This window comes from Chrysoperla carnea, chromosome 2, assembly GCF_905475395.1.
Source record: "Chrysoperla carnea chromosome 2, inChrCarn1.1, whole genome shotgun sequence".
In the NCBI taxonomy this organism is placed as follows: domain Eukaryota; kingdom Metazoa; phylum Arthropoda; class Insecta; order Neuroptera; family Chrysopidae; genus Chrysoperla; species Chrysoperla carnea.
In genome coordinates this window covers 18,680,670-18,702,781 of record NC_058338.1, presented here as the reverse complement: position 1 = coordinate 18,702,781, position 22,112 = coordinate 18,680,670, and the positions used below count along the sequence as shown (strand labels likewise).

Sequence of the window (22,112 nt, the reverse complement as noted above, 5' to 3'; positions counted from 1 at the left end):
TTTTTTTTTTGTCTATCTATAATTAAATGTATCACGAACATTATTATCTTTATATCATTATTCAAGGGCCTCACAACATTTCAACATGTTTTTTAATGTTTTTATATAAGATAAGTAGTACCAAGGGTAAAACATACCTTCATTCATAAGTACCTACTATATTTTCTCCACAGATGTTGCTATGGCAGTTGTAAGACGAAAATTGGCGGACAATTCGTTGGCAATGAGCGGAATGTCCATTTGTATATGTTATCGAGTAAAGTGGAAATAACATTTTAAACAATCATAAATACGAAATTTTTTTCATGATCTTGTGACATAGGTCACGCATCTTCTTAGTTGTTTAATTTTTAAATAATCGAAAAAAATAAATAGTGTTGAGGAATTACTATAACTATAAACACAGACTGTTTTTATTTTGGTTTCAGGTTCTACACTCTCCCCTCATTTGAAAAACTTTTATAATAATGAATACGAGCTAGATTAAATACTTTGATAATAGTATTATTTAGAATTATTGTCTATTAAATATCCGAAACCAATGATAATGAAATTGAAATAATTATCAGTTAAGGAGTGATAGAACATTTAAATTTATTATTTTGTACAATTTGTTATACGTTAGATTTTTTTATGTTGTCCATTTTTCGAGCTAACCATTGAAAGTAGGTCTTAAATGAGTGCCTTTTACGTGAAGATTTGAAGTTTAACTCATCAGTCATTTAATTATATAGTTGAGAATGTTGTCTTGTTATCTTACTTTGTCAACCCCCGAACTAAAAAAAGGTTGTTATAAGTTTGACCGCTGTGTGTGTCTGTCTGTGTGTCTGTTTGTCTGTGGCATCGTAACGCCTAAACGGATGAACCAATTAAAATTTTTTTGGTTTCGTTTGAAAGGATATTTAACGAAGAGTATTCTTAGCTATATTTCCAGTGCGAGTTGTTTTTAACGTAAAATAAATCAAACCCAAACTTATTTTACTTGGCAAATAAATTTTTCAGGATATCCCACAATTGATGAACGATATTTCAAAAGGATATTTTTAATGTGTGATCACGCGTCTATGTTAAACATAAGTATTTATTGTAAAACAAAAAAAAAACTTCATAATTCAATGATTTCCTCCTTTATTCAAATTATAATCACGAAAGTATTAACGAAAATTATAAAATAGAATAAATTTCAAACTGTATTTTTCAAATAAAAACATTTTTAAATAGTTGTTTTATGTTATACACGCAATGTATTTTAGTATGGTGATGATGTTCGATTAACCGACTGTAAAAACCATCGTTAAAACGCGACAAAAGCGAGAGTGGCCCTGCCAATCAACTGATCACGCAGAAAATTAGAATACATTTCAGAGTTTTGTAAGACATGATCATGCTTAAATTGAGTATAGCGACGTATGCCTTTGGCGGAAGTGTAATTCAATTTAATCCAATAAAAGTATACTAATGTTGAAGTTCTACAAGTCTCTTGAAGGTATTTTAAATTTCCTTTATGTTCGGCTAGCTTGCATGCTCCTTTTGTCCAGCTGATAGGTCACAGGTACAAAAAGAAAATTTCCTGAAATCTCTGAGGTCTATTGCTCTGAGTGGAGCCGTTCTGTGGTACATGTTTATCATACCAAAACGTTTCCTTTTGACATACTTTATAACCTCCTTGATACAACTGATACAACTAATATATAGTGCTATTTGTCATCGCTTCCACCACTGTTACAAATAAAATTGAAGTAAATCTCCCAACACTTAGTCGCTTCTACCACTGTTACAAATAAAATTGAAGTAAATCTCCCAACACTTAGTAAGCTGTGAATTTACGAATATAATATGAGTAAATAAGCATTTTACCATACTACATGTACAAAAGGACCACTAATGTAAACTCGTCCATCGTCTTTTGTATTAAATATCTACATCTTCACATATCATCCGAAAAAATCTCAATTTCTCCCTTGGTTAAACATTACAAATTCTGTATGTTGGAAGCTTCTAAACAAATTAATAGCCGTGAAAATTCAACATGCATTTTAACATTAGATTACAATTTTACACTACATTCATTAAAATATTCCCATTTTATTTCGAAAAACATTTGAAAAAGAAATAATATTTCTTAATATGTTTCATTTCCGCCGACATTTGTTTTCATTTTTACACTGAAAGCTACAAGTAATTTAACCAATATTTTACAATGTTCGTATATGAAATAATTTTAAATGAAAGTATTTTGTAGATCTTATATATAAATAAATAATTATATGTATAAATTGAACTATGTTACCTTACGTTAACAAATTAACTGAATGAAACAATTCCTTTTTCTCATTTATTTTATTAAAATAGGAATATTTTTCTTTATTGTATAATTTATACACAGGATTGTTATTTAATTCTTTTATTAGTGAATTAGCGAAAAAAAAACTATTTGAGCCACTGACCAGCTGAATTGCAATATTTTATAAACGCTGTGTTTCCTTTAAATGCTATCTTCGAATTGCCGTACATGAAACGGGTACTATAATATCTGACTGACTAGAAATACTCAAGCTAGACAGGTGTAGAATTTTAGCTGAAGTCATTTTCACAGCAACCATACTGAAATATAAGCTTAGCATATTATTTTAAACAACATACATAAACTTACTTCAGCTTTGTTTATAATGTTAATTTTAATTATTTTTGAAACCTTCAATTGGCTGTTATTTTCATTTTTCAATAATTATAATTATTATTTTAACCTGTCAAAGTTTTCCTTGCAAGTTGTGTCCACATTATTCAAATTTTCTCCACATCATCTATAACTGTCTTCGCTGGCGCGGCTACTATTTTAATCTAATCAGAATAAAATAACATACGAACTTCTTTAGGTATTATAAAGACCAAGGTCGCTAATGAGCATAATCGAAACAAAACAGTCCTAATTTTTAGAAAATTTGGATAAAAGGTACTTACGGTAGTGAAAATTAAATTATGAAATTTGAAAAAAATTAAAATTTATGTAGAAATACACTTAAATATTCTTATTAAGAATCATAAAAGCATACAATTGTTTTATTATATTAAAATTAAAAATAATAATTTTTAATCGGTATAGCATGTGATCTAATGATGTCATGTCATATAGGCAAAAACTGTCAGTTCAGTGTAAACAGCTTGGTAAATATCTGTCAAATTTAACCGTATTCTTTCGTCAGTTCATTTCATTTGTACCTATTTATTTATTAAAATCAAATAATAACCACTGAGGACATAATGGCAAGTGCGGTAGAAGATTTTTATTCTCCAGAATTAAAAAAAAGAAAAATTACTGATGTTTTTATGACATAGCAGAATACCCTATTGTAAACCAAACTAGTATATGTTATGTAATTCTGTTATTTTCCAAAAATATTATTAAACAAGTTTATAAAACAAGCAGGTACATGTATTAAATTATCGAAGATTAAAAGCATCAATCTTTCAAAGTAACTTCGATTTGGGGTATTAAAAAACTTGAAGAACATTTTCTTCATTCGAACCATCCTGTGTGTATTGAAACGCGTCGACGAGTTTTAATTATAATTGTTTATTCCTCACAGCAGTAAATTATAGTAACAATACAGTAATTTGATATTTACATCGCTAAAACCAGTCGGCTATTAATTATATCACACTTTGTTTCTTCTTCATTTTTGTACCGTTTATTTTATTCTATTCTTCTTGTTATTATTATCATTTATATTTCTTAGCATTCCGTTGGGAAACACTATTTATTCTCAGACAAAAAATGAGTGCTATTTTATACATTATAAAATTTTATTCATAAAATTTTTCCCTAATTTTTAACTCATAAAAAAGTAATTGATTGTTTTTTAAAGAACTTTATACATTCCATCAAAGTATTTCAAAGTATTTTGTATAAAATTACCATTCACTTATTTTTATATGGCATATAGTGAAAAATAATTTAATAACTTCAAAGTTAGAAAACGCTAGTCATCTCTGTTCTTAAAGTTAACCTTGCAGGAAGAATCATGATACTTCAAGAGAAAAGTACAGATGGGGAAGCCAGGAAAATGGAATGCTAGGGGTAAAGGTTTTAATTCTTGATTTAAATTTCTTAGCTTACATTATTATCAAAAAAGTTCATTAAAGAAATAATTCAATATGTTCTCAAAAATACATAAGTATTTCTAACCTGAGTATCTGAGCCTTAGATGAAGGGAGGAACTAAAAGACAAGTATGGTCTGAGTACAATCGCAGGCGTTCCAAAGAACTTATATCACTTCCAAGGGCCTCTGTTCGCAAAGTTGTTGCGGCTATTACAGGATACTGGTTGGGTGGCAGGCCTGCTGTACAGTGGTGAGGAGGAGGAGACAATGTCTCATTATTTTCTCTGTCACTGCCCAGCTCTTTTCATGAGGAGATGGACTTACTTGAGCCAACCTCTCTTTGACAATCTCTCCGACCTAAAGTCCGACGACGTCAAAGCTCTCCTGTTATTCTTAAATAGTTCCAAATGGTTCATGGAGTAGTGGCCGGGGATAGACTAATCCTTTTTCGGTATCACAACGGGCCCTATGGTCTAAGGGTGTCCCACCCCAGGACAGCCATTCCAACCTAACTTAACCATTTAAGCCTTACTTTGCTAAATATAAAATTGATTATAAGTTTAACTATACTTTTTTTTTTTTTTAATTTCATTTTGATTAAACTAAAACAATAAAGGAATTCACTGCTGGCAACTTCTTAGAAACTATAAAGATATCTTTCGACTTTATGAGCCATTATTATTATCCACACTTGACCGGTATTTCTTTGCTTTGTATACGTGTATGTTATGTTTTTTTTGCGCTAATTATAAAGTAGTTCTTTTAAGATAATTATACTTAATGATGTAGTTTTCTTAGCACACAGTATGTATATAATTAAGCTATTAGAAAACTTAAGTAGATGCATCATTTTCTTTTTGCTTTTATCATTTACTATTTACATAGAATATATGTTTATGTTGTTGAATATGGAAAATATGCTAACTTGAAGAAATAATGTTCCTTTTTTCTATTTTCTGAATTATAAAATTAAATATTTCTCTAATGTACTTATTAATATTCTAGTTTTTAATTGTATTGTAGCCCTTGAACCATGACGTTCGGCTTCCAGACTATTTTCTGGATTATTTTATATCCAGTTTGTATAATTCCTGTTTGCAAATATGTATTAGTTAGTAGTCAAGCAAATTTGTCAAAATATAGAGGCAAATTTTTAAAAAACTTTTGCATTGATGTTTTTTTTATCCTGATTCATCAGAATATATTATCTATAATATCTTAACAGGAGAAAATTTCAACTAAAACATTGCCATCAGAGCTCCACCCATAACCTTGACAATTCATTGCCTTGTTTCACTCATGTCCATTCATACTCAAGGAACGTTACACAACCCAAAAAGTTTTGTTTTTTAATAGAAAACGCTTAACGAATTACGTTTACTTGAATAAGCCGTATCTGGTTTAAATTATTATTTTGAAAATTATAGTTTGTTTACTTACATGTTTATATACAGGAAGCACAATTAATTTTCAATCGTTGAATGTAAAACTACGATGGTGAACGGCGAAAATTTTTTAAAAGACTTAATAACGATATACCACGGCCCAGTTATATAGGGTATATTTTTTTATTAAATATTGCCGATTACTAATCCTTTAGAATAATTTGTTCAAGTTTCATTATGTTTTTTTTTTCTTTTTATGATATAATTCATTCAAAATTAAGTTTTTTATTTCAAATTTTAGTAAAAATATTTTTTTGTTTACAGGAAAAATATTACGACATTATGCCAATCAAGTTGGACCTGCGTATCGAGGCGGACGTAAGTACTCAAAATTTTTACTGTTTTTAACTATCTAATTAGCATCTATCAACCACGATATTGTTTTTAAATCTCAGAGTAATTTACACTTGTTCTCAATTGGAAGGAAATTTTCTATCTTTATAATGAGAGATGATTAAAGTGGTAATATTTGATAAGACTCGAAATTTTTATTACCCAGTGCTGTAATCGGAAAATCTGCGAAACGTTTGCGGTATATAGACAAAAAAAAATAGAGGATATACGCTAGAAGTTTAAAGTATAGGACCTATTCATTTCTTAAAAAGAACAAGGTATATTCTAATTAAAATCTCTGTAAAACTTCATTACAGAAACTCCATTAATAGTTACTACATGAAAATGTTTAGAAAAACTTTAATTAAACAATATTTCATTCAAGTCAAACCGATATTTGTTGATTCTTTTTGTAAAATATAATCGATATAGGAATGCGTTTTACCTAAAAATATGATCTTATGCAAGATCAGTATACGAGAAGTTATTTTTATAGAAATAAGAAAGAAGCATGACAATTACGTTAAATGGTTATGAATTTACATTTAAAAATGAGAAAATATTTTAATGATACATTTTAAAATGTATTTATTTTGCTTCCTTGCAGTATAATAATTATTGTTATAAATGTTTTAAATAATAAATGAAAACAATTTAATTATAAAACTACTTTGGTAATTAAATCTGTAAACAGCAGGAAAAATTTAATTTTATATTATAAAATAAACAATAAAATAATTGCATATTCTGGTCTATTTTCATCACATGATACAATTAGTGGTTGAATTAAGTGGTTCAACTAGTGCAGTATATCTAAATCTAAATTCTAATATTCGCTTTGCCCATTAATAAAAAAATGAAAAAAGGTTTAGACCTAAGTAGGTTATTATACAGAATGTTCGATTTACATCTTGGCAGATAAATATCACGAGTATGACAGAATATATACATTAAGCAATGCATTCTAGGTATAGAAATAAATAGACTTGTTTCTAGCTCGTATCACGAGTCCAGGTGTACTATTTTTCATATATTGTAGATTTAGTGTGTACGCTGAATTTAATACCAACTACGAGATATAAATTTTTGCATCCGGTAAAGGTGTATACGTCTATGGAATAGGAAACTATTTAATAAACAAATAATACAAAAAAATTACCTGGATTTCTACCAATTTCTGAGATTTGTATATTCATCGCGTTTTTTCTATTCTTGTTTCGTAAAGTAAATATTATTATTTCTGATAAAGTTGTTATTTTCAATTCTACATCGGATGTTAAATAATAAAAAAATAAACCATTTGGTATAGTTACCGTCGACTAACATTAGAAGAATATAAATAAATAACAAAAATATGCTTTATATAAAGTTTTTTTTTTGTTTTAATCTGTGTATTATACTTTGATGATACAGCGTGGAAGTATTTATTTCAGCATAATATGTACACTGCATTATTTAAATGTTGAAAGTGAAGCTAGCTGGCTCTAGGAAAATTGATGCAGAAAAGAATTCAGTCAAGTGGAAATTTACTGGCCAACAATGGATCAATTGATCCAACGACATCCGACCAACATACAGTCGCAGATAATTCAAAATAAATCATCGTTACAATAGATTAACCTTTTGCAGAAGCTCATTGAAAAGTGATTTATTCCAGCTGTCAGTTTGCTTATTATATTTATTAAAAGTTAGCATAGGTAACGATGTCATTGATTCTAGGACAACTGAGACGTGCGGATTGAATCAATTTTACAATTGTGAACAGTACTTGATGGAATGGACCAAAACTTTGTAATTCTTATTGATTATTATGACAATTTGAGCTTAACGTTAGTCGCCATCTTTCATAGTTTTTCATATGATTTGTTTCTATCTACGATCTGACTGTACGCATGTTTTTCGACAGATTTACCAGAAGAATAACTTTCTAAACCCTTTGTATATTATAACAAGTAAAGTACATATATATACGTTATGGATCTATATCTAAATATAAAATAAATACCGCTCACTAGAGTATGTAATAAATTCCACGGATATTTACTTAACATTACTTACTTACAAAAAGTTTGTTATTATTATTATATTATGAGTATTATTATTTTTATTTTTATTATAATAGTATTATATATTTAGATAAAAGTAGTAACTGTATTAAATACCAACAAGATTTAATTAATCTATTGATAAAAAATTTATATAAACTCATATAAAATGGGAAAGAGCTGTACCTATTTATATTTTTAAAATACCAGATTGATACCCATCCCCTTCACTGGGCTTAAAAGTAAAAACCACCGCTTTATAACCTCCACCCTCTCTTGATATACCTACACATAAAATAGTAATAATTCATTGAGTATATCAGAATAGTTGGTCATGATTTGTTTGACATTTACTATATTAAATTTTTACAAAATTGCTTAGTTTATGGTTCAAAACGATGATTATAGATGGAGCAGTGGAATAAAGTGGAAATGTGACCTTAGTAATAAATCTCTGATGCTTGCGAGTTTCTTACATATAGCTGTCGATAAAAATTTAAATGTACAATGAATCACAGCTTAATATACCTTGGATAATTTGCACACCGATTATATATGTGTAATATTTAAAGCTGAAGAAAGAGTTTATGATTGGAATATTGAAAATATCTTCTATCAGCATCAAACAGCAGCCACAACTACTTATTTCATGGCGTGCTGAATAAAGATGAAAACTCAAGATAATATAACTTTCACTTTCGGGACCAATTCTCAATGACCACTGCTATGAATGTAATATTTCAATATTCTAAGTGAATTTTTATTTCTATTTAACTTGATAACAAAAATGAACATAAACAATCATTCTCTCGGGCGCTTGCGCTCTGATTACTAAGCATTACAGTTGTTGTCCCTCAAACAAGAAGAAACTGCGGTCGTAGGTACATTTTCATCAAGGTACAGCACTTTAACCTTCTGTCTACATTCTACAATAGTGTTTATTCCTAATGAACTCTCATCCGTTCCTTTGTTTAACTTTTGCATTGGATTTCCGTATTAGCGTTTGTCCTAAAAAACAAAAAAGTACGGAAAATTTTTATATTTTATAATTTCTGGTGGAATAAACATGATGTTATGGGTTTTATAATATTTTGTAAGCTGTTGTGTTCTGTTGAGTATCAAATATTTTATTTTGTTTTTGCTTTTTCCTTTTTATATTTTTATTTTTTCATCATATTTAAAGAGCTCTATTACATGATAATAATCAATTATTAAGGACACATAATTCAAAACTGCATAACCTTTTGGTAACATACCTTCTTGATAATATCCTCACAAAATAAATTCGCTAATTCCTTAACTAAGTGAAAGCATGTCTTTTTATTATAATCGAGGAATTTCAAATTTTCCATTTTGACTTAAATTATTTTTCAATCATATTATTTTTTGTTTTATTATTTATATATATGGGTATAAAATTGCTACAATAAACAAAAAAATCGTACATTTTTTATGAATAATATATTTTTGAATAATATTTCACAAGGGCTGTACAAGGAAAAGAAAAAAATAAGCTGTTTGGTCAAATGCTATAAAGTATTTAAAAAATTTAGAATTGTTGAGTTTTTCAGTTCATCATTGTAAAACAGTGAACAATGAGCTCTGCTTGCAGGTCTAGAACTTAGAGTTTTGATAGTGACTCCCTACTAAATTCATCACCTCTTCATTTTCGAACGAATTAAAATAACAGTACGAAATTAAATCTGAACAAAAATTAAGAAGTTACTAGAAGTGTTAAAGTTTTTACCATTCCCAATTTCTCCAAAATCGAGGATTCTACCTTTCTTTGTGGATACTGTTTGTCTGAGCTTTGACTAATGGGTTTCCATAGTTTATGGTGATATGTTAATATTAGGTATATTATTAAATTTTTTTGTTGTTTCATCAAGTTTCCTATAAAACGATCTTTTCATTTGAATTTCAGTTGTGAATTTAACTGTGGCGCTATGAGCAGCCCTGAATCGTAATACTTCGACATATGGAAAATAGGCCCACTTCATCAGATCATCATTCGTAGATGATATGTTGGTCATTTACACAAAAGTGAAATGTCTGCAGACATCATAAAATCTCAATAAACTATAATTTTATCGAACTTAAAAAGACATAAAAAATACCAAATGTTCAATTTATACAAAAAATATTAAGACATATTGAAGAGGTCGAAATTATGTGGAAAATAATATAATACTTCGCACTTTCGTAATGTTTTAACGAAATATCGATTTACATGTTGACGAAATATAAATAAAACTTCATGTAATTTTACGTTAATGGTGCGCTGTTTCGATTATTGATAGACAATTTCTAATAAAATAGAAAATATGCCATAAGAAACAGACGTATCTTACGAATTCTTAAGGATTATGAATAAAGATTTGTGGTGTTTTTGTAAACCTTCAACATATAATGCAAAATTCGTATTTCGTTAAAAAAAAAAGAGTTGTTTATTGAAATGGTGCAATAATGGATTCCAGATGGTCACATTTTAATTAAAATATATTTATAATGATCTAGTATTCATAGAATTAGTCAGTAGCAAAAATGGATACATGGATTTTGTCATACAGTACTTTTGATAAATGGTCAATCGAATAGTGACAGGTCTATCGAGAATAAGGATATTTTTTCATACCAAAACCAAATCCACTTGAATTTTTGCATAGTTAACTGTTTTTTTTTTGTATTACAATATATTAATGAAATGTCGAATAATGCGACTTCTTGTTTATTATAAATTGAGTTTAATTTAGGGCAGTATTTTCTTAAAAAAGTTCTTAATTAAAAAAAAAAAAATATGAATAATTTATTTTCCGTACAAATAAACCTCAAATCTACGTGTATATTGTGTGTACCTATACCAAATTATTTATACGTTAACGTGCAAATACAAACAGATTCGCTTCAATCATTATTATCATGATTCTCATACAAGTCTGATCGCAGTGTGTTATAAAATTTAGACGTTAGAATATTTTATGTTCTTTTTTTTTTTGTCAGCCTTAAAAAACTAGTTTGCATTGAATTATTGTTCATAAATTCAATATCGTTTTCAAATTAGTGATTTATGAGCAATAACAATTTTTATATAATCGGTGAATTATTGAAGACATTCAATATTATCGTAAAAATTTATTTCTTTTATAGAATTTGAAACCTAATAACGAATTGTTTTTTTTTTCGATTTATTTAATAGTCAATTCTCTACTTCAAAATGCAATGTTTTTTTAACATTTTTTCAACAACTTAGAAATAGAGGGGACAAGGCAAGTTTAGACTTGTGGTTGAAATTATTTGTACCTACTTTTGAAATCATTTATTTATTTAAGTAATTGAGCAAACTCTCCTCCACTAAAATTTTCAGAATTGATTTAGACTTAATCCAACTGAATTAAAAAGAAAATCAAGGCTTTTATCCAAATTTTGAAAAATTTCCCTGACTCTCGTACATCCTTAAATCTTTTTCTAATCCGGTACACGATCACATTTAACTTCTAGCTGTTCTTCATCGTCGTCAAATAAACGATTTAAGACTAGTATGTTTAATTTGACAACAAAGATAAAAATTTTTCAGTATAAAATTATGAAATGTATCAAATGATGAAATTTTTATCAAATTAAAATGTCTTTATGAATGTCTGCACTGTGTGATTGTGATAACATGATCACCAATAATGCTGGAACAACTTCATTCAAAATTGAGATGAAATACCATCGTTTGGCCACAATGACCTCTTGTAATCGTGTCATGGTGATCCTTTTTTTATTATTATAAAACTATAATCATATTTCATTTAATCGTCTTAACAGAAAAGTATTAAGTGTGATATCACACTTTTTTCTTGTCCACACACTTTATGAAAAATAATATCATTACGAACACATTATTATTGAATGGTAAAGCAGCTTATAAAACCAAAAAGCTATTTTCTCTATTCAATTTATTTGTTTGATTTTGGTGTAGCTCTTACATTCGTAAGTCTAACTTATTGATTGTTATGTCAGCAAATCATTTAGCTCGTAAGTTTACAGTGTGCTGATGAATTTTTTCGTAAAAGTATTAATATTTCATAGTTTATTTATGTTGGAAAAACTAAGAAGAACAAATGAAAACAAACAATTGACTGAGATAATGGTTGAAAAACCATGTACAGACAGTGTTGATGATGAAATCGTGTTTTTTGACGTCACGTAAATAAAAAAAGATATCCACAAGATATTGCCATATAAAACATGCTATAAAATTTGCACCTAATTAATGCCCTCGTGGGTAAACAGTAATGCTTACAAAAAATTTTTTTACACAAAAGTTGTTTATTTTTTTATAAGGAACATTTTTTACATTTAAACTTTTGTTCTGTCTCTAACGATGGGTCCTATGGACCCAAGACCCAATTGACCTATTTTGCTCATTAACGAACTTAGCCTCACTTATTACGATCTGATTTTTGAGACAGGCGGACCAACGGACAAACGCAAAAGGACTTATTAAGAGTTTTTACGACCACATATACTAAAATTTTGTTCGTAGCATCACTATTTTTAGTCGTTACAAACTTGGAACAAAACTTAGTATAACTTGATGCATATTACATATATACAAGGTATAAAACGTGTATTCAAAATTATAACATCTTTTTGTCATCTTTTATCTCTCTAAGGCTCAGAATATAAAATTTTTTATTCATAAAAAAAAATCACATATAACGTTATACATAAATAAAATATTACATCTATTCACCAATTATTATTTTAAGACGATCACAATTCAATTACTTATTATATAACAACCACATAAAATGGTAATTTTAACCACTAAATTGCTGCATCATTATTATTCAAAGGCCTATATATATATATATAGCCTATAATGTACGTTCGCTACACAAAAACCAATGTAAAATACAATATTACGCATCATTCAAAGGAGCTAAAGTAATAATAATCATAACATACTTATTATTTGATATTTTTCATTCTCTTGATTTTACACATAGCGAATCTTTTATTTACAGAATGTCACAATAAAAGTTGGTCGTATTAGAATTAAAGAAATCAGTCCTTATAATATCTGGATGACCGAGCTTTGTTCGATATTTTTCTAGTTAAAAAAGTACAAATTTTATCACTAATATAAGACCCTTTAGAATGTTTCCACACAAATACCAATTTGAATGTCCCGCTAATGTATTCTATTTCGATAGCTACGATATACACTAATAGATGTCAGGAAAACTCATATTTTGCAGTGTATGTTTCAGTTTTTCATTAAAAGACGCATAAAACAACGTTTTTTAAAAATGAAACATTGCAAGATATATAAAATGTGTATAGTAGAACTATATATATGTACTCGTTATAAGTCCGATCGACAGTTTCAATGTAGCCACTTCAATCAGGAAGTACTAAAACTTTGGCCGAGTACAAAGCCATAGCACTCATGCTAAACATGTCAAACTTTCTCAAATACATGCCATGACCTTGAAAAAACCTATTGTTAATTGTTATAATTTTTAACCTTCTTCAAACAAAAAAGGAGAAGATTGCAGCTTCCCTTGTGGTCCCATTTCAATTTAGTCAAGTTCTTATTTTTAATCTTTGGACCAGTTATTACCTCGATTGTATTTCGGTAGAGTTATTCTCGAATGCAATTATCTTTTCGTGTACAAATCTGCATAGTTAAATACAATTACATTCAATTATTATATCGGCATTTGATAAGTAAGTGATACCGCGCTTAGATACTTAACCAACATATGGTTAGGTTAGGTTAGGTTATATTGGCTGTCCACGAAGAACACACTTAAGCTATAGAGCCCATTGTGATACCATATATGTGTTTTACCACCTTTCCGCTGATAATTTAATTTATCAGCTCCTCATTTCAGAGGATGAGTGAACTTCCTTCATACCATGCCATTCACTACACCAGACCATCACAACTATTAATTAAATTAATTTGGGTTGCGACGGCGGGAATCGAACCCGCTACCTTAACCAACGGATACGCCTTAACCAACTGAACTTTTCGGGCGACCAATATAAACAAATTATAAAAACAAAATTGTTTAGTACATCCAATACAATAATAAATGTTGCACAAAAAACCTCAGCTTACATTTTACGTCTACAGAATATTACAAGTAAGTGGAGTCAACTTAATTGGAAAAAAAAAGAACGCGAAAGTTATACTTATAGAATAGATAGATATATATAAAATATATAGGGGTTGAAATCACTAAAACTGCTTACTATATTTGTGTATGTGTTGCTACCCACTTTAAGAACTTTTCCTCTTTTGTTGATATCTATAATTAAATCTTGATTGAAAGTGAGTCCAGCTCCTGTATTACATGTACGTATATAAGAGCTTACAGTTCTATCAAATAAATAAATGAATGAACCCAATATAATTATATTCGAAAGTGTTAGGTTTTATTTTGATTATTTTCCACTTAAAATCAATCAACTAACCGTATAAGTAAACTTGTAAATGTTTCTACACTATTCTATTTAAAATTAAAATTGACCTTTTATTAGACAGAAAAAGAATTCTACGTCAATGTATCTGTATTGAGTAATTTTCTATCTGAATGAAACTAGAAACTATATAGTTTTAAATAGTTCTACTTCTATATATTCTTATTTTTTAAGAATTATGCTTAAATTACAATTTACTCCTAAATAAAACAGCTTTTATCAGCTTTGAGTATCAAAAAAGCCTAAATTTCTTAAATAGTTTTGGAAGGAAACTTGTGTTAGTTCCTCTTTATTATAAAATATCCCCTCAATCTTTCAGTAGAAATTTATCGATCAGCAGACATAATTTTCTATTATTATAAATCCAATATTCGTTTCAGGTCACGATATTTTTCTTTAAAAAAAATTCTTACACTATACACTAGGCAGAGAAGAATACTCTTTCCTGATTGGAATCCAGAATAAATAAATATAAATTTAGAATATCCCAACTTGGCCTAATAAAATTAAAATTCTTCAAAGGATTAATTTTTAGCAAGCTGGAAATCGTTTTAATACTTTCAATGGGTTCTAAATGCGTGTAATCCAAGTATGTCCAATCCCAGATTGCCAAATAACTACAAAATTTTTGCACTTTTTTCGTAGTTTTTTGTAATTTGTAAAAAACTGCAAACCTCCTTCAAATTTTGCAATTATATTACTCCCAAGAGTTATGCACACCTCCTGGGATTGGACAAATACGGATTGATAACAGTTCAATTAAATTAAATTCCAAAATGAAGGATATTCAAATTTGTATTCATTTTCTATATTGAAAGTTTAAATTAGTTTTAATAATCTAAATTATACATTCTATCTTTTACTTTTATTTTTAATTATACCCCGCAGGCCCACGCCCAAGATAACATCACCGTTGAGACGAACGTCCTTGCGGCGAACGTTTTAAAATTCGGAAGCGGGATATTTCTTTCAAGCAACTTAAAAAAGTTTATAGCAGGCAGAAGCGTCAATGAAAAAAAAAACAGTTTTGGATAGTTCAAAAAAAAAAAAAAATCAAATGAAGTATTTTCAGTATTATTGCAATATTCTCAGTTCTTTTTAACGAGCCTCGTTCTCTACAATTTTTTATGAAGGAGCTGTGACTGCAAGTACATACAGAAAGTCTGTAGAAAGATTTAACGGTAATGTAATAACGAAGTTTTTTGGACGTGGGCCTACAGTTTATTATATTTGTTAGAATGGCTAGTATTGTGAATACCTGTCCAGAATAAGTTTTCGATATCAATTAAAACAACAAATAATATAATAGATGGTATTATTATGGAAAGTGTACATGTACATTACGTGGGCATGCTATCTCGTACACGGAGAATAATTTCCATATATTTCTGAATTTAGTTACTACATATTCATCGTGGGCGACTTTAAATATCCTAAACAAGTTAAATTTACAAAATTTAAAAAAAAAACTTGAACGCACCTAGCGGTTTAAGAAAAAAAAAAAGGTTTATTTTTTTCCATCTCTGAGGGAATGCGCTTAGCTACCGTAGCTCATGCGCTACGACTTTTTTAAAAAATGTTTATATGGAAATAGTCTCTGCTTGATTCGTAAATTTGCAGGCATGGTAAGAATTTACAAAGTTCACTTGGTATTCCACACATTATTCTTCTATTAGATACTAGAATGACCATATCAGGATAATTATTATTGAATTGTTTTCCGTGTTACTTTACAGATTTAATGAAAACTAGATTACGTATACATATATAATTTGTTTTGCACAATTTAAATGTGTTTATACCATGAATGAATTTTCATAACTCGTGTAATAAATTTTCAAATATTTATATTTTACGTGTTCCATAAATATTCTGAAATTTTTGATCTGCATATTATGATTCTATATTATCTACAGTGTACACGACATATAAAGTAAACAAACTTTTTGGATAACAGTTTGTTGGTAATAAAATTTGTTTTTAATAGATTCATCAGGAAATTATTTAATTCTCATAAATTCTTTCACTAATGTCTAATTGATATAATTTATATGTATATAAATTGTGTGAACAACCTTAGCGCTACGCTTGTAAAAACTTTTAACTTGAGACAAATAATTTCAAATTTTGAACGGTGGCTTTATACCTACCTATAAAAGTATTTAAAAAAAAAAAAAAAAAAAAAAAAACCGACCTAAAAAAAAAAGAAACTAATCCAAAACAAATAAATATGCACTTAAAAGTACAAAAATAACGTAGTTACAATTATTTTTGAAGTCAGCCACCGAAACGATGCACCTGTGACAGAACAGTTTGTGCTATATCAACTTGGAACCGACTCCAAAAATAACAATAATTATAACTACATTATTTTTGTACTTTTAACTACGTATTAATTTGTTTTAGAATAGTTTTTTTGTTTGAAGTAGGTCTATTTTTTGTTAAAAGTTATTTTATTTTGTGATTTTTAGTAAATCTGAAGTAAAATAACTAATTTGTCACTAAAAAAAAGAATCATGAAAGTCAGTTGGCGTGATATTGAGTTTTTCGTCCATTTGTCACGCACATACTTAATGCAAATTTAAGACTTATATGGTTTTCTCATGGATGCCTTTGTCACAACTGGACCAAATTGAAATGGGACCTCACAGGAACCATCATCTTTCAAAGAAAAAATTAGATTATCAAACTCGGGTTTCCCAGTCAAAAGTTTTGAAGAAAAAAAAAAAAAAATTGGCTGAATTTGGTAGGATTAAGCAAAGCACTACCATAAAAGAAATCTGAAAGTTTTCTGAGACGAAAATTTTCGTCTGTGCTGATTTTATGATTAAAATTACTTTTTTGCTGAAAATCACGAAAAACCCGTTTTTGTAACCATTGACCCGCGTAAATTTTTTCCACATCTAGAATCGATGAGGACTTTTTAGATTTCATTTATGGCAGTGTTTTAATCAATCCTACCACATTTCAGTCAGGGCAAATTTTTGTTCCTTCGGATGTTTAAGTTGACCGGATAATAACATAGATTTTCACACCATTGTTGAGTAAGTTAACATGCGTGTCTACAAAAATGTCTTTAACAAGTTTGATCATATCGATCTATACTTGTTCAGCTAGGTATGTGTGATATTATTATACAAAAGATATTTATAATAGATAAGTATTATATATCGTTGTAGTTCATGTTATATTTTTAACTCATATTTTGTGGAAATAAAAAAACTTATTAAAAAAAACTGTTTATCTAGAGCAAGTGGTAAGCAAACTCGTCACTATAATGTAAAAGAGGTGAAATGACTATATCTTTCGAATAGATATACAATATGCACCATTAAAATTGCACAATCCTGATCCTAATATATAATAAATGTGAAAGAAATTAAGAAATTGAAAATTGTGCTTATATTTTAGCTGTATAAAACAATCCCTTCGAGTGTTATGGAAGGGGAAAACATGTGATCAAGAGAGCTGGAGGCTATAAAACGGTAGTTGTTACTTTTAAGCCTAGTGAAACGGGCAGGTGATATCAAGCTAGTATTTTGCACAGTTTTGTCAATTTTTGTTTCAAAATAGCCCTTAAAAATTATTTTTATTAAACTCGAAAGGGGTGATTCTAAAAAGTAAACCTTGAAGCCTTTTTAAAAAAATGTTTTTGTCACTGATTTTGACAAACATTTATTAAATAGGTTATTTGGACCCAAGATGAAAGAAAATTAAGTCAAAAGTAAAACCAGGCTTGTAGTTATTATGGTATACTCTTTAACGTCTTTGTCTGGATTTTTTTTGTCTTATAATTAGGACTACCGTTAATCTAATAAACGACTTGAGACGGTTTTGGTCCTTACAAACGATATTATTGAACGTTAAAAGCATGAAGCTGCATTTTTAATATAAAAATACGAAACTTTGAACTTCAAAGGACAGTATGACTTCGAAATAAATAGTTTTATATTTACTGTATAATATTAATTCGGTTAGATAAATAAATAGTATATCAGAACAGTTTTTTTCAACATTTTCCTCTATTAAAATAAATTGCCAATGATATATCATAAATGATACAGTACAGCGGTAACTAAAAACTTTTTAACAACAAGCATATTCAGGCCAAAATTAGAAGTTGTTACATTAATATACTCCACACACACACATACACACACACCCTTCAAATGTTTGTAATCAATTTCTGTTCGAAAATTCTATAATATACAACGTACTTGTACCGTAGATTGGTTTGGATATGTATTATTATACATTCTTCATTGGAAATTAAATTCACTATCTATTAAATGAAAATGCCATGTTTACGTCAATGCGCATAAAAGGTTTGTGTATCCGTATGGTTTTAATATGTATGTATGCAGGGTAAAATTTTGAACCTTAAATTGCGCTCTTATAAAAAAAGTTCAAAAGTTCTCAGATTTAAGATTTTTCACAAAACGGTGCGTTAAGCAATGCATCTAAGTAAGTGGTATTATAAATTGCAAAAGTGACTTGTATTGTGGCTTATCTATTGTAGTTCATCTACTCAACTTAGAAACTCCCACTCTCCAATCGTCTTACAACAATCTCAACGCATATCGAAGCCTCAATTCATGTATATAATACCTCTCACTTACATGCATTGCTTTACGGAAGTTTCAGTCATACTCGTGATATATATATGCCTAGATGTAAATCGAACATTCTGTATAGCTTTTTAAGTCGACGATCAACGATACCTTATTTGTCAAATTATTTATTTATGAGGGAACAGATAAACATACAAACACATACATACATATTAAACACATAACCTTCGCCGTGATCGGGGTAAAAAGACCCTGAAATTCCTACCTATAAGACCGTGAGCTCATTAGAAAGCGAAATTTGATGATTTTTTTTTTGCTACATTAGAAGGATTGATAAATGCAAGTTTGATTACAAAGACAAATTCAGTGTTATTCATGGCTGGAGTGCCAACTTCGAGTAGAAATGAGGTTTTTCGATCTTTTCGTATTTCGAAAATTTATTATGTCTGCCGCTTGCATCAAAAGAAAGGCGGTGTAGGTTTTAGGACCAGTATATACACTAGATATAATAATTCCCGATAACCTACTTCTTACTTTTGCATGCTCGTGTAAATCTGTATGTGTGTATAAAAAGTATAAGTGCAAATCATGGCTTGCAATGCAGCGATTTATGTGAGCGCTGGTGTGCGATGCGACGACTTTGCACATAATTTTACAATCGACATTGAAAACGAGAATGAGGTCGAGGATGAAAATGATAAAAACGTTTAAAAATTTTATATTAAAACATATTTGAAGGTACAACATTCTCTCATATGCAAGTATGTATGTCTGTACGTACATATTCAAATAATTAAACCTCGTACCCACCAACATACATGGCATATACAACATTTTTCACAAAACATTAATAAATTTTCCAAGATAATCTTCTATAACTTTTGATCTTTTAATTATTAAATAGTGGTTTGTTTTGTAACAACGTATAAATAATTATTATAACTCTTTACGCAACAAAAATATTTTTGGCGGAAAATGATTATCAAATGTCTCTTAAGTATACAAACAGGTTGATTAAAATATCTATTTTAATATCTGAAAGCGCTATGTGGATTTTGTAAAAACATCTCTTTATTTTTGTTTTGAAAAATATCACAAGTGAAATCTATATTCTTCTGATATAGTAAAATTAGGTTAGGTTAGGTTATATTGGCTGTCCACGAGGGATACACTTAGGCTATTTTGAGCCCATTGTGATACCATATATGTGTTTTACCACCTTTCCGTTGATAATTTCATTTATCAGCTCCTCAATTTCAGAGACTGAGTGCACCTCCTTCATGCATATACCATGCACTACACCAACCCATCACAACTATTTATTAAATTAATTTTGTTGCGACGGCGGGAATCGAAACCGCTACCCTAAGCATATCGCGGACGGATCTAATAGGGCCAAAGTAAAATTACCATTTTAATAATTTAATCGCCTAAAGAAACAAATTTTAAAACATTACGTTTGTTATTCGACATGTAAAATTTGAAAAAAAAAAAAGGAAAATACCTTAAAAAGAGCTCTTGAAATAGTAATACTTGAAGTAAATGTCTTTACAAGTTGTGATCTTGAAACAAGAGGCAAAGTTATAGTCCCGACATGGCATCTCTTTAGAAACAACTTTCACTCTAGGTAGGAATTTAGGAGAAAATTATAGAATGAAGATCCCTAGATTGAAACTCTTACAACAACTTGGTTACAGCAAAGATTGATTCACAATCAGACTAATCTGCTTCAAATTATTTGAGCTCAACTCTACTATATATAATATGTTTCACAGCTGAAAATTAATAAACAAAACCTTATTCGAAGAATTGGATTGAATTAATTTACCAGAATTTTTATTCATATTTAAAATTCTTGCAATTATCATTGTTACATATTTTTTTTTCTCTGAAACAATTATTACATTGTTTTGTTTTAATAATATTAAAACATTAAATGTATTTTAATTCGATAAATATGTTTTGGTTACAAACTAATCGATATTAAACTTAACATGTCGATAAAATTACTGAATTATTTTGACAAAACATTAACACGATTATTGATCCAATATAAAAAAAAGCAATGCTAAAATCAAGAGAATTAACTAAATCAACATTTTTTTTACTGTAAAATTTTCGCCGTATTAGCGCAATTGGTTAAGGCATAACCAATTCCGTCCGCGGTATGCTGAGGGTAGAGGGTTCGATTCGCGCCGTCGCAACAAAATTAATTGAATTAATAGTTGTGATGGGCTGGTGTAGTGCATGGTATATGCATGATAGAGGTGTATTCAGCTTTTGAAATTGAGGAGCGGATAAATGAAATTATCAGCAGAAAGGTGGTGAAACACATATATGGTATCACAATGGGCTTTATAGCCTAAGTGTGTCCTATATTTTTAATACTTCCTTTTTGATTTTTAGATATCAATAAAAATATCTATTTGGACTTTTCCTGAATCTATTTTGATTAGTTTATAAGCTGCAAGAGAATCACGTGGTTTACGTATCAAATTTTCCTTAATAACTGAACTGTAACAAATTACATAAAGCTTTTGTACCCTAACGATTTTCGTACATCCTGTATATTTCCTTATATATGTATGTAACAACTCATAATATTCATGACTTTCTAATGGTAGATGAAGGGTGCGGTGCTCACTTTTCATTTTGATAATTTTAATTATATACCTCAGTTTCATTTTTGATACCAAAAACAAAATAAATATATTTTAAGCTTAGGCAGCTTAACTTGTTTGTTTTTCTGTTTCATCTTCTTAATATATATGAAAAGATAATTATTACTTTTCGTAAATTATAGTATTTTCAAATTTAATGTATGTCATACATACATTCTATGTGAATTATGCCAGTCATATTATACATTATATTCGCACAACGCGATGCCGAGCAACTTTTTTGGTATGTTATTTGGACTCCTTACGAGAGTGTGCGTATTGGAAACTATATATTGCGTATTTTATCCAATTTTGACAAACCAAGTATGTAATTCTACTAAATTTGGGCCATACTTTTCAAATTTATGATTAAAATTAACCTAGCACTAATAGGTTTCAAGAATGTGGAGGTCTGGTTTCGGAATTAAGCACATAAGTGATAGCTAGCGAATAACTGACATCACAGCTGAAAAGAAT

General features: G+C 28.9%; 1 protein-coding gene across 1 annotated transcript in view; it reads left to right on the top strand.

Moving 5' to 3' along the window:
* Positions 1–22,112, top strand: part of LOC123292521 — a 733,416-nt gene that overhangs the window by 404,980 nt on the left and 306,324 nt on the right. The window contains exon 2 of the mRNA XM_044873235.1: positions 5,811–5,864. Coding sequence (XP_044729170.1) covers positions 5,811–5,864 — 54 coding nt within the window. The remainder of the gene's footprint in view (positions 1–5,810; positions 5,865–22,112) is intronic.